Source organism: Metopolophium dirhodum, chromosome 2, assembly GCF_019925205.1.
Source record: "Metopolophium dirhodum isolate CAU chromosome 2, ASM1992520v1, whole genome shotgun sequence".
Lineage (NCBI taxonomy): Eukaryota > Metazoa > Arthropoda > Insecta > Hemiptera > Aphididae > Metopolophium > Metopolophium dirhodum.
In genome coordinates this window covers 4,004,246-4,017,977 of record NC_083561.1, presented here as the reverse complement: position 1 = coordinate 4,017,977, position 13,732 = coordinate 4,004,246, and the positions used below count along the sequence as shown (strand labels likewise).

Here is a 13,732-nt window from a genome sequence, read left to right as displayed (position 1 = left end):
ACCGATTATAGTTAGCTACCCACTTTCTGAATTTGAAAACTGAACGATACGATGGGAAACGGAATTCTGTATTGAAGTTAATATATTTTATTTTTATATTATAAAATACCAGTTTTGTAAATATAAATGTAATTTTATATAGGTACAAACCTTTAAGTAAATAATTAAATGTTATTATTCCTCATCGGTTTAAATATATTATATGCAAAGCGTTCAATAAAATAAATCCAACATATTGTTTTTAACCTATGTAAGTTTTATATTTAAATTGTTTTATATAATATGCAATATGGAATACAATACCTTAACATCAAAAATATTTTAATAAAGTTAAATGGGTTTACTATTATTGACGATTTTTTTTTTTTAATGGAACGTCATGTCTAGAATTGAAAAATGTCACTTCATGATTCTTGAGGATTATATTATATAAACCTAAAAAAAAATGTAATGTAACCTGACAATGTAGTGCTTCTTTGGAGTTGATAATCCTATCATAATAAAACATTTTTTTTTATATAATATATATAATAATATAAAATAAATAATTATATATTTTTTTATATTTATAAATTAAACTGTATGACATCATTTATTATTTTATTATTATTCTTGTTTTAACTATGAAAATGTTATTTGCTTGTTTATTAGATTTAAAAGTAAGTAATAAAAATTAGGTATCCGTCTGGAAAACATTATTATCTAAGACTTGGATAAATCATTAATTGGTATGTATTTCATAATTCAAACGTTTTATAAATCTAATTTATGTGATAACATATTAGCATACTAAATAATATTTTACTGATTAACTCTAGTTAGAGAACGGGTATCTTTATCTATATATATTATAATCGAAATAATCGAATTTAACGAATTATAAGTTCATACATACGTAATATAATAATATTCACAAAAGTATGGGCTTCAAAAACGTGCCTCTGAGTAAAATATGTAACTTAATAAATAGGCGGTTCGTGACTCAATAATAAGAACTTGTATTATAATAATAAAATATAATAATAATAAAACAACGTGTACGATACAACATTTTACGTGCACATTTCACATACATATTTTTTAATTGAACTATACAAATCAATGTTTTCCTACCTATTGTATAAGAATATACGATTTTAACTTATATTTTAATAAATCAGTTTGATAAACCTAGACAATCCTAGTGTGAGTGGAGTGATGGAAAAAAGCTATTTGATTCAAACATTTATGTTTCTCGCACTATTCAAATTAATGTAAAAAATCAATTTCAATCGTATAGCCAGATTTTTTTTTACAATAGGGAGAGAGGGTTTATTCTCTAAGTAAGATCTTTATTTTATTTTATTGTGACTTATACGACAATAAATTTGGCTATTGTGTCTCAAAAACTATATATTATGTAGGTAGTAAATTACCTTTTTATGCCTATATTATACTATAGTAAATGATGTGTTCTTATTTTTTTTTTTTTTATGATTTACGATTTTTATGTAACCTAACCTGACTGTCTAATACCATGGTTTATCACATAACTTTTTAATTCAAATGTATTATTACATTCCTAAATGAATGCAATGGTTCCTTTAATGCTTTATAAATAGTAAAAATTGTCCAAGATGTATTTCGACGGGTTTTTTTAACTTCTGTATATTTAGGTGCGCTGAATGTCATGCAAGTAATAAAAATGGAGTACAGTAACGTAGGTGTATAGCTATCATGCATTTTGTAATAGGTAGCCCGTACAGTTGGTGAGAGCACTGTAAAAAAAAACACCCTAAACCCGAAACTACAGAATCTCAGTGAATTGTTATATATTGTAAAGGGTATAAATGTCTAGGTACCTTTTTTTGTTTATTCGTTCAGCTGCTACATGTTCCATATTGATGTATAATGTATATGTGTGTGTAATGTATATATACACAAGCGTATATATATATATATTATACATATGCAAACGCAGGTCTACTAGAAATACTCTTTTTATTTCGTACATCAAATTATCTGATGGAATGTGTTTGACTGTCGGAAAAAATGTAAAAATACTTAAAATTTATTTTATAGTTGGTTAAATATTCCAGAAAAAGCATTCGACTTAAATCAATTACTTTCTGATTTATCTTATTACAGGTTTACCGTTAATGTATTTAAACGCATTGATATAGTCTAGTGCGTATCAATACTCTAAAGTGAACACCTAATAATATCAAAAGATATCTTGGTTGATAAGCATTTGGATGTGTAATTTGTTTACTGATACTTAATTATGACTCATGTTTAACCACTATAATTATCTATGTATACGGTATTAGACTTAAATATAAATATCTACATTTTTTTTTTATTCAAGAGCAAAATAACCTTCAGTTTTATGGAAATTGGAAGATCATTGTTATTTAGAAAATGTTTTATTTTATTGTGACATACATCTACATTTTTTTACCCACTAATTTAAGACTATAGATACAAGGTATGGTTGTAATATTATCTAGTTAACAGGATACATGTAGTTTAAAGAATAATAATAATTATTATTAATTATTATTGAGTACCTAATTTTGTGTCACCAAAATCAACAAAATTAATGAGGAAGTATGCATATATGTCTATAATATATTAAAATACTCAACCAGGTTATGATGAAACCTTTGTTAGTCGTTTTTAAATTCTGAGAGAAAAGAAGAAAATATGAAAAATAAAAATAAGTCATAGATATAATGGTTTTGTTGTTTATTCATTTTTATTGTAACACTAGGAACGCCAACAAAATATTCATAATATGACATCTTTATATAATAGCTCAACAAGTGTTTTCTCTATTCGCTTAGTAGTCAAATGTGATAATATATAAGCTAGGGTGACTAGACTCTATGGTGTTCAGACTAGAACGTGTCCCAACAATCTTTATCAGGATTTCTATATGTCCAAGAAATGCAGGTAATTCGTTATTATAAATCCGTATTGGATCATTTGATTATGTATAGTACCCTTCCACAGTATCTCCCGTTTTCGTCATTGTTTAAAATATTATATAAATACAAAATCTGATTTATGTAATAAATTGTATTAAAATTAATTTCGATTAACATCTCTAAAAAATTTGTTGGATTAAATTGTTATTTAGTAGGTATCTTGTGACTATAAAGCTAATTGTATGCATATTATTTTTGGTACTATTAGTATATATTTATTTTTTTTTTATTAATAATATAATAAAAAAGGTGCGTAAGTGGATGTCGCTCTGCTGTACAGTAGGTTACAAGTTAGTCACTGTATAATAGATGGTATTAAATTTGAATTCAATGATATAAAATCATTGTATACGAAAAACGATTGAGCGGTGAGGTGATGGCTCGTAAGTGTGGATATTTTATATCATATTTATATTGTTATTACGTTTTATTTTTAGTACGGTAGACGGTAAGTTGAATTAATATTATAAAATTCGACAAAATAACTGAAACCAATATTCTTAGTATTTAATATGTAATTTCCTTAAAATTTGAACATAAAATAACTATAAAAAAAATCTGCGTTTTTATATTTTTGAGATTTTTTGGTTACAGAATAAGCGATACTTACGTGGAATCTTGTTATAAGTTTTCAAACCTTAGCTATAAAAGTTTAAAATTTTATACATTTTTAACTGTAAAATCATTTTTAAATTTTAAGTTTGATAAATGTTGTCAAAAATCGAACTTTAAATGCTTTAACAAAAAATTGTGCCTATGTATTTTTAATATTTTTCAACTGCTATTTAAACAAAATAAGGGAAGACTTGTATTACATTTTTATGCTTTTTGGCCCAATAAATACAATTTTAATAACTAATAAAATTGAAATATGAAATTGTCCGTTAACAGTTAAAAACCAGCCAAAATATTTTGAAAATTTTATCAAATATAGGAATTGATAAAATAAACATGATATAAATCTCAAGTGTCTACAGTTATTTGTTTTTGAATTACAAGGAAATAAGAAAATCGCTACATGAGAAATCGAGTGAATATCCAATGTTGTAATAATATTATGAACTTCAAACGCTTATAAAAATTTTATTCGACTTGTTTTTAGAGTTTTTTTTTATATATGTAGACAAACTTATGAGGAATCCTGTACCTAGTGTACCTATTACATTTTCAAATCTTATATTCAAAAATAAAAATATTATAGAATTCAACTTAAAACGGTTTGCTAATTTTCATGGTTTTTCCTTATTTTGTCAATAAAATTGTATTTGTTTGGTGAAAAAGCTTGACAATTTAATACAAGGCTCCTACTATATTGTTACAGTGATATTTAAAAAAATACTAAAAATCCTTAGTCACAGTTTTTTTTTATAAGCATTCAAGTTCAAATCTTGACAAAATAAGGAAAAAACTTGAATGCTTATAAAAAAAAACTGTGACTAAGGATTTTTAATATTTTTTAAATATCACTGTAACATTATAGTATGAGCCTTGTATTACATTTTCAAGCTTTTTTTACCAAACAAATAAAGTTTTATTGAAATTCATAGAAAAAAAAGACTAATAAAATTGGAAACTGAAAATGCCCCTAAACAGTTCAAAACAAATCAAAATATTTTGAAAATGTTGTCTTGTATAGATTATGCGAATATAAACAACCAGTGGAAATTGTATGTATATATACCAAAAACCAAAACCGTTATTTTGCGTAAAAATTCCCGTTTTTCCTTCATTTCTATGTTGTTTTTCCCGGTGCTATTGATAACTATTGGGAATTCAAAATGTTGACCTCTCAAATAATGCACCAACTACATTCACTTTTCCATCAAACAAGATACTGCTGATGAAAATCGAAGAAGTTTCACTGCCCCTAACCGTGGTCCGTGATGACAGGCACATAAAAAAAACACACACACACATCATTGTATCGCTCCGCTCAGAATCTAAAATATGAAATTTTTATATTTATATTATTTGATATGCAGTACCGGAACTAGGTGGGGGAGGGGGGTGATCTGTGATCCTGGCGCTAATCATAGAGGGGCGCAAAGTTTAAACTCATAATTTGTTATTACATTTTAATTGACACATGCATTTTTTATCAAAAAACGCAGGTTAACTAGGTCAAACCTAGTAGACTAGTAAATCAATAATATTTCGTTTTCAAAATTAAAATCCGTTAAACTAAATTTCTCCAGTTTTGTCTGGCTTTTCAGTCTAAATGTCACTTTTTTTCATCGACTGGAGCCCTCTTAAGAGGACATAACACGGACATTTGTTGTCTTCGTCTTACAAGTGCGTAACATAGAAATTTTACGCTCAGCAGATCGCGTTTAGCTCCGTTAGTTTAAACATTTTAGTGAATCGACCTACTATGAAACTTGATGGTATGAACACTATCTGTTTTTTTATGTGGAATTTTTACGATGGTTCAATTTTTAAGTGAGTTATTAGCATTTGTAATTTACGCTATATTATATAAGTACGCATAACTTGCCAACAATAGTAAAAAATTCACATACAAACACAGATAATGTTCTTACCATCAAGTTTCATAATAGGTCGATTCACTGAAAATTTTAAACTAACGGAGCTAAACGTGATCCACTAAGCGTAAATTTGGTATGTTACGCACATGTAAGACGGAGATAACAAATATCTGTGTAGCGTCTTTTTAATATAAGTTTTATCATAATTCGTTTAGTTCAGTTGAAACTTGCAAGAAATATAGATGAGTCATGATATTATAATAAAAATCAGAGTTTATCATCATGATCTCTGTAATAAACAATCATGATAGTCTACGATATAATTTAAAAAAGCCTTTAACGTTAAAATGTATCAAGAAATATCGTAAATTTCACTATATCAACATCGTATCTAAATATTATCGATTTTATTACGGAGTATGAAAAAAATAACACGATTCGCACTTTCTTATACTCATTGGAAGCTGAAATCATTTTCTATTTAATTTATCATACCTTGGTTGGTATCCTAGTTGTTTAACTCTACAGGGTTCTCTGTATTCAATTTAAGTTGCTTCGCAGATCAAATTTGTTTCCAATTCCTAAGAAAAGTTGTGTTTCTTAGTTGGATATCAATAAATTGTACATCAAGTAAACTAACTTTCAAAGATTTAACTTTTAATTCTATGTATGATAATTCTAAAACTATATCAATATACCGGCACCTATCAAAAATTTTCCACGATGTCATGATCGGAGGGACCAACTAGTTGAGTCCCAAATAACAAATTTTGTTCACTATAATTATGTCACCGGTTATTTGGGTTTTGTATTTTGGATGAAAGTTACCTACTGAATTAATGGTTTGATGTAGTATGCAATAAGGCAATCAAAAAAACAAAAGTGTTATATTGTTTTAATAATGGTAAAATATTGAATTGCAAACTGTAATTGTTTATTTGTGACATTTAACTAATATTATTTTTATTAATTAAATGATTATTCAATTATTGATTATTTATTTTTATTTCATTGCTTTTTAACGATAGGGACGTAATTGATACTAAACACATCACTTTAAAATCATGCTGGGCCCTTTTTTGGGACCCAACATGTCCACAAAAAGGTGTAGGTACGCCAGTGTGGTGTCCAGATATTGTTAACCATCAATATAATAAATAATGTGTTTTGTGCCTCTGAATTTTTTTTTTTTGCAAGGGACGACCCATAAAATGTGTCGGTTATTAAAATAATGTCACGGAAAATCGTATATAGTAGACGATATACTATTATATTATAATGTTTTGTATGCGTTTAACCATGCACAAATCGGATGGCATACACTTTATGAAAGTACATCCTCCGGTAAGTCATTGAATTTACGAGTATCGACGGTGTACGTCTACCTAGCTATAGTGCATTTTACAGTGACGCGCGCGCATATTATTACCTACGTAATAATACAATTTAGTTCAAAAGAAAATTTATTTTATTGAAAACCGCTTTGATTTTCAAAGAAACGTCGAAAAGTGTTTAGACATTACTCGGAATAGTGTATGTATATATTATATCCCCAGGGTTGTTGGTTGTATGAATAATTTATTTCCGTTTTTCTCCCCTTTTGCTGCAAATCACCATAACGCCAAAAGAGATAATATTATAATGATTTTTTTCTTTTTTATTATTCAAACATTTCAATGTAAGATAATATAATTACATTCGTGTTTGGCTTAAGAATCTTTCATCAATCTACGTCGGTGAAAGCATTTCACGTAAAAAGTGATTTGTTAATTCTTATTTAATACACTATTGTAAAAATGTTTTTTTTTTTTTTTTTTTGGTTTGTATTCAGTACACTTTTCATATTTCGATTTTAATATTAACGGTTACGTTGTTATATGTTTAAATGTTATTGATTTATGATTTTACTAACGACGGTGGTCTGTTTTTTACCCATAAATGTGCATAATATTTATTATTTTTCTTGTATTATATTGTAATATTATATGTATGTGTTTTATTACTATGATGCTAGGTAAGCACAAAAAAAGTTTAACAGTATTAATGATTGTCCAAAGAGCACGTTAGTACACTTTTAGTTTGAACACAATTATTTTATTTATTTTTTACCATTGACATTATATGCCCTCACTTCTACATACAGCACACTACAGTAGTCAGTAACCATAACCTATTGGAAGTTTCACATTATGTTCGGCTGCCATCCAACGGTAGTCGTGGGCAGTACTTTGTGGGTATTTTACTATTTTCAGCTAATATACACTTAAATAATTGGACACCTGAAAATACCCACAAGTACTGCCTACAAAATGAACAAAGTGATACACCTAGATTTTTATTGTATCGACGGAGTACGACTGCGCCATATTATACAGTGCTTTTTTTTAATGGTGAATACTCTTCGTCTTTGATTGGAATTGACAATATTTATCGATGTATCACGAAATGGTAAATATAGGTACTATATTTTTGTTTTTGTTTCACCTCGTGTGGCTGTATCCAAATACCACCGGCTTTATTTAAAAAGCGATATTATGCTCTTGAGTTATTCGCGTTAATTTAATTCTGAATTTCATAAAATATTCCTAGTCACATTCTTATTATCATATTAACGGAAATACTTATCATGAATATTATATCTATATACGTATTATATCAGTAAAGTATGAATAATATTTTGAGTTTTGACGTGCGGGATCATCAATTATACTACGTAATCAGTATTTCTCTCATAAAATAATGTACCCACTGAGAATGGGTTTCAATAAAGACGAATCGACCTTTTTTTTGTCATATTATGTCTATAGTATAATACTTCGTTTTATTAATAAGCTGCTTCTAGTTTTATGAAATTGAATCCGTACATTAGTAACAATGACCGCTGACATGCGATTTCGTTTCTTTAGATTCGACATTCGTATACATAATATAATCGGAGAAATATAACGAATAAGCATAATGACCAACTGCTGCTACTTTATTATCATCGTCGTAGGGTGGATATATCGATCGGAAAAAGATTTTTAATTATTAAACATCGGTATAAATAGCGAATTAAAAATGTGCTGAAGTTTACGAACCATTATTATTTTCATCATTATTATTATTATTCGTGTATGGTTGGATTATAAATATCGAATAATAAATAGAAAACATGTGTTCAATTAATTAAATGTAACGTACTCGCCTAATTGTACACCATCTGTGCGCTCCATTCCTTTAAAGTGGCATGATCATATTTAATAAACAACTGTGTAAGTGTAATATAATGTTTTTATTCGGCTCACAATGTTAATTAAATCTGACAGTTCATTATTAATATTATATTATGTAATTTATACACGCTTGGTTATTCATTAAGTATATGTTCAATTTGCATGTGATCTGTATAATAATACAAACGGTATTACCTACCACACAACAAAATATTGTTCGCTCTGAAATTAATATTTTATATGTCGTGAATACAATATACGCACATAATACATTTTATTATGTACGGTATAAGTAGGTACAATATTGAAATCGATATACATACATATCACGCATAGTATCATGTTACATTTTTGAACACTTGCATCATACAATTACATAAAACAGTGAAATACATAATTACAAAGAAAGAAAAACACATAGCGCCGATTAAGTATCTAATACTCGTCGATTCAGTCTCACAACAAATCCAACAGATGTATCAAATCCAATCCAAAAAAACACACACAATCTTCGCGATGTATATACAGGGTGTCCCGTGAGGAAATATCCATTAGCCGTAGAGGGGTACTCGCCACCCGGACAAAAACCAGTTTTTTGCCGTTTTACCTATTAACTAAAAAAATAAATAAAAATAATGAGATTAATGAAAATAAAATGTCAAAAAGTCAAAATGTTCACAAAATTAAACTCTATAAAGTGGCTATCTTCAATCGTTTAAAAATAAAAAAAAAATTTTAAACTTTTTTACCAAAAAATTAAATAAAACATATTTGCGTAGTCCTTGTCTCTTTGAGTCTAATAAAAAAAACAGATTTATGATAAATTTCTTATCAAAGGAGATATTGCAATAGATAAATTCTCGCGGGACACCTTGTATATAGGTATCAGTGGAATTAATGGATACGAACAATCTAATCAAGAACCGTCCAAAAAGGCCACCTCTACTAAAACTCCTAAACATTAATATATATCATGCGGACAAAAGAAACAAAATATACAACTTCTAAAACTCAAATGATAAAGTCATTGGATCAACTGAAGTGCACAATTAAATGCAACGAGAAAACAACATTCAAATATTGCCAAACTCAAGGCTAAAAAGAGAAAATGAAACTATTATAAATCACTTACGAACTTGGCTATCGTTCACAATCCACAATCATCTTATGGCCAACAATCATCCACCCTATGTGAATCATGAATGTGAAGTGGATTACACACGGTTAAGCATAATATCATAATATAATTCCAAAAATATAAAGAATAAAGATATGAGAATCAAACATCACTTATCTCAACAGGTAGGAGAGCAGCACTACAACCATACCTACTATGAAACATGATTATCATAGACTTCTCAAAATAAACAGAATCATACAACTTAATTTAAGTTGAGCATTATACTGTAAATACTAGAATATAGCTGTGCAAATAAGACTTTTAAAGTTTAAACTAATAGTCATTATAGATTCCAATGTTATTTGGATCAATAATAAAAAAATAAAAATAAATTTTGTCAGTAGTTATTTCACACTAAATCTCCAATGAACATTATTATGACCACGCCAATATAAATCTCGTGATATCAATACATCTTGAAAATAACCGTTTGAACTGACCTAAATTACTCCGACGTAAACAAAACTAATCTTGTCGTCTGTTATAAATTTTTTTTTTTGTATTAGTTAACCCGCGGAAACTTAGGCCATTGGGTGGTTTTTATACTGTGGGAGAGGGAACAGTAGATGTAAACGCGTGTGTGTAGTTTTGGCAGATTTTCAAGTGGGCACCCGTAGGTATATCTGCCATGCCCGGGTGGGGAATGGCGGCACTTGTTCTCCGGACACCGTGACTTACCCGAAGAAGAAAAATGCCACCCGTAGACCGAGGCTTGAACCAGCGCCGGTGTGTGTCACAACCGACGCCTTAGTCCGCTCGGCCACTCCGTCTCCCAGTCTATTTTATTATTATTCGCATAATAGATATAATATTTTCTTATCATAATTTACAATCGTCTGAATTCTTTTCACTCGCATTCGTCCTGATAACAATTAATTATTTATCACGTCATATGCACATACACCACTGATAATTTAAAATTGGTTATTCTCTTCATTTATTCAAGAGACTAATAAATATAATTGTTATAGGTAGTGGCCCGAATAAAAATACCATGAGCTTGAATTTCAGCTAAGCTTCAACTATTCCCACGCAATTACCAATGTATATAGCCACAAACCTCAAACGAAAACAATTTCAGACAGAATTCATAGTTTTGTTAAAGACTTAAGTTCAAAGCCTGTAAACGTAAAAAATAATAATATTAAATATTAAAATACTATCCCTGGCTTTAAACACGATAATATATATCAAATATATAATTATTTACAAAAAAATATGTCTATAATGTGCATTGTAAATGGATGTTGGGACGGAATTATAAATCTGATTTGTTTTAACAAACTATATCTAATTAAATATGAAATATTTTCTACTAGTTATCTGTTATGATATTTTATGTTATAAAATGAAATAAAATGTAATTAGCATTTAATATTTGCTTAAGCAATTGTATTTAAAAATAAAAATAAAAACAACTTTAATACAACCATTAAAACAATGGCCAACATAATCAGTAGGATTTCATGAATTTTAGAATGACAACTTGACATAATTGTAACAGAGTTAAAAAACTAAAATGAAATTAAACCTCATAAGAATAATTGTTTATGTAATTGTTTAGACTATTTCAATCGCGTGAAATTAATATATAGTTGTAAGTTACAAGTTACAATTTTGTCCCAGGGACAAATCTAATACTTTCTGTATTTTACAACTAAATGGTTAAATAGTTTAAACATTTACTTACACACGCTGTAGAATTATTGTATTATTTTTTGAAAACATTTACCATCAAATTTGATATATATCTCAACAATTATGATTTTGTAATACTATTCATTGTTTTTGTGATTTAATAGTTTTCATAATTTCAAAGGAATTGTGTCACTGTTCCAAACCTCAATAGGAAATTCTCCTTTTCTTTAAAAAAAAAATGTTACTAATTTATATCATGACAAGGTGGCAATTATGGGTACAAGAGTGACACGCATTTAAATTATGTAAAAAAAAAATAGAGAGAGAGAGAAGATGTACCCATTACTTAAACACATTATTTAATGGAAAGGGTGATTAAGTCGGTACCTATGTAAATATATGGTTATACTCTTTTGGGGTTTCCTTTTACTAGAAGTTTATGTTTTTAGGGTTGACATAAAATAATTATCATATGTAAAAGTGTACACACGACGTATACCATGGTTAGATTTAGGTAAATGTAATCGTATCTTTAATAATATACTCTAAAATTGATTAAAGGTAATTAATGATTGAAAAAAAATTAAAATAAAGTTTTCACTGATTTTTTTTTTTAAATACCAATGAAATTAATTATTTATGCACGATGAAAGACATTACCTATGCAGTATTGCATATCGTTAATTTTATACTCCATCATAAGATCATAATTGTCTTACCAAAATATATTTTACTGCACTTATTTCTATATTTCAAATTAATGAAATTATTATTTTATTTTAATATGTTTATTGAATTAGGTACGCAGTACACTGCATATTCACGATAAATAATAATAATCATAATGAGCCGACAGTTGTTATGAACTTATATCAAAGCATATAATATGAACGTCCTCACAAGTTTATAATATAACATAAGTATTAAGTACCCACTCGTAATTAATATTAGATTGTAAACAACATATTATGTAACGAATCAATGTTTAACGATTTTTAGTCATCTTTTGTTAATTGAGTATTTATTATTTTGTTTTACCGATACGAACCAGAAATAATACGAGTTTTATAATATACTCGTATGATTATTATACTCGCGTACATATATATTATTATTATGATTTATTAACGTCTGCGTACTTCACGTTTCAGATCCAAACCGGAGATGGCCAAACAACCAGCGTGCCGGTCTGGTGGCTGTCGCGTTTGTTTGAAAAGCTTCAAAGAAGGCGACTACTCGCGCGTGTGCTTCGGGTGCAAGTTCAAGGTGTGCGAGGACTGCGCAACCTCGTACACGAAGGTCGGCGAAGACGAGGTAAACGCGTGCTAGCTGTATTTATAACTGTGTACATAATCGCGTATACTTACGCGATTGTGCGTACGGGCAGGGTAGAAAAAATGGTCGTAGATTTTTATCCCGAAAACCTCGGGTGGGCAGGGGACATTGGTCAGAGGGAACCCATCAATTGCAAAACAGTCGGTTCCCATCCATTACGCGGTCAATCTAGAACCACCGACACCGCGGCTGTCCGATTGCTTCCCTAGCTGCGCGCTGTTTTTCTTCCAGACCTACAACAACGAATCCGTCAAGATTCCAGTGACCTCGAGGGCGTGGATAGGGGAATATAGGAATGCGAGCCATATAGATGGGCGAGGTGGATAGAGAGAGAGAGAGAGACAGAGAGAGAGAGAGAAGAAGAAAGGGAGGAACGGGTAAGTAAAGGACGTACTATATAAAAGGCCATTTCGTTTATCTCCGATCCATTTCGGTGGTGTCAAAAAAACTCTTTTTTCCTGTTTATAAATGAACTGATTTCCCGAACATATCCTTTCAACTTCCTTTTAGGAATTCAAGAGAGTTAAAATTGGTGTACTAACCCTTGTTATCCACCGCCTTCGATCCGGATGTTTTAATTACAAATTAAGGTAATAGAATTCTCTACTTTGCGGTATGCTAATTACATATAATAGTTGCGTGTGGCTTAAATTAATTAAAATTAGTTCGTTTTATATCAAAGATGTGAATTGTTCGTCATGGAAAATATATTAATATCAATTATGGATAATATGATACGCTCCAAAGAATAAAGTAAAAAAAAAATATATATAATATGGTATTTTATAAGTAGATACGCATAATAATATATACCGTTGATATGCCACATTCGTTTTGCACTCCGTCATCATTCATATGCTTATGTTTTCGAAGGCTTGGGACAGAAAATATATATATACTGTATTCTAC

At 28.9% G+C, this 13,732-nt stretch overlaps 1 protein-coding gene across 1 annotated transcript in view; it reads left to right on the top strand.

Moving 5' to 3' along the window:
- The window catches only part of LOC132938338 (regulating synaptic membrane exocytosis protein 1), a 219,767-nt gene that overhangs the window by 98,132 nt on the left and 107,903 nt on the right, over positions 1-13,732 (top strand). The window contains exon 5 of the mRNA XM_061005117.1: positions 12,640-12,802. Coding sequence (XP_060861100.1) covers positions 12,640-12,802 — 163 coding nt within the window. The remainder of the gene's footprint in view (positions 1-12,639; positions 12,803-13,732) is intronic.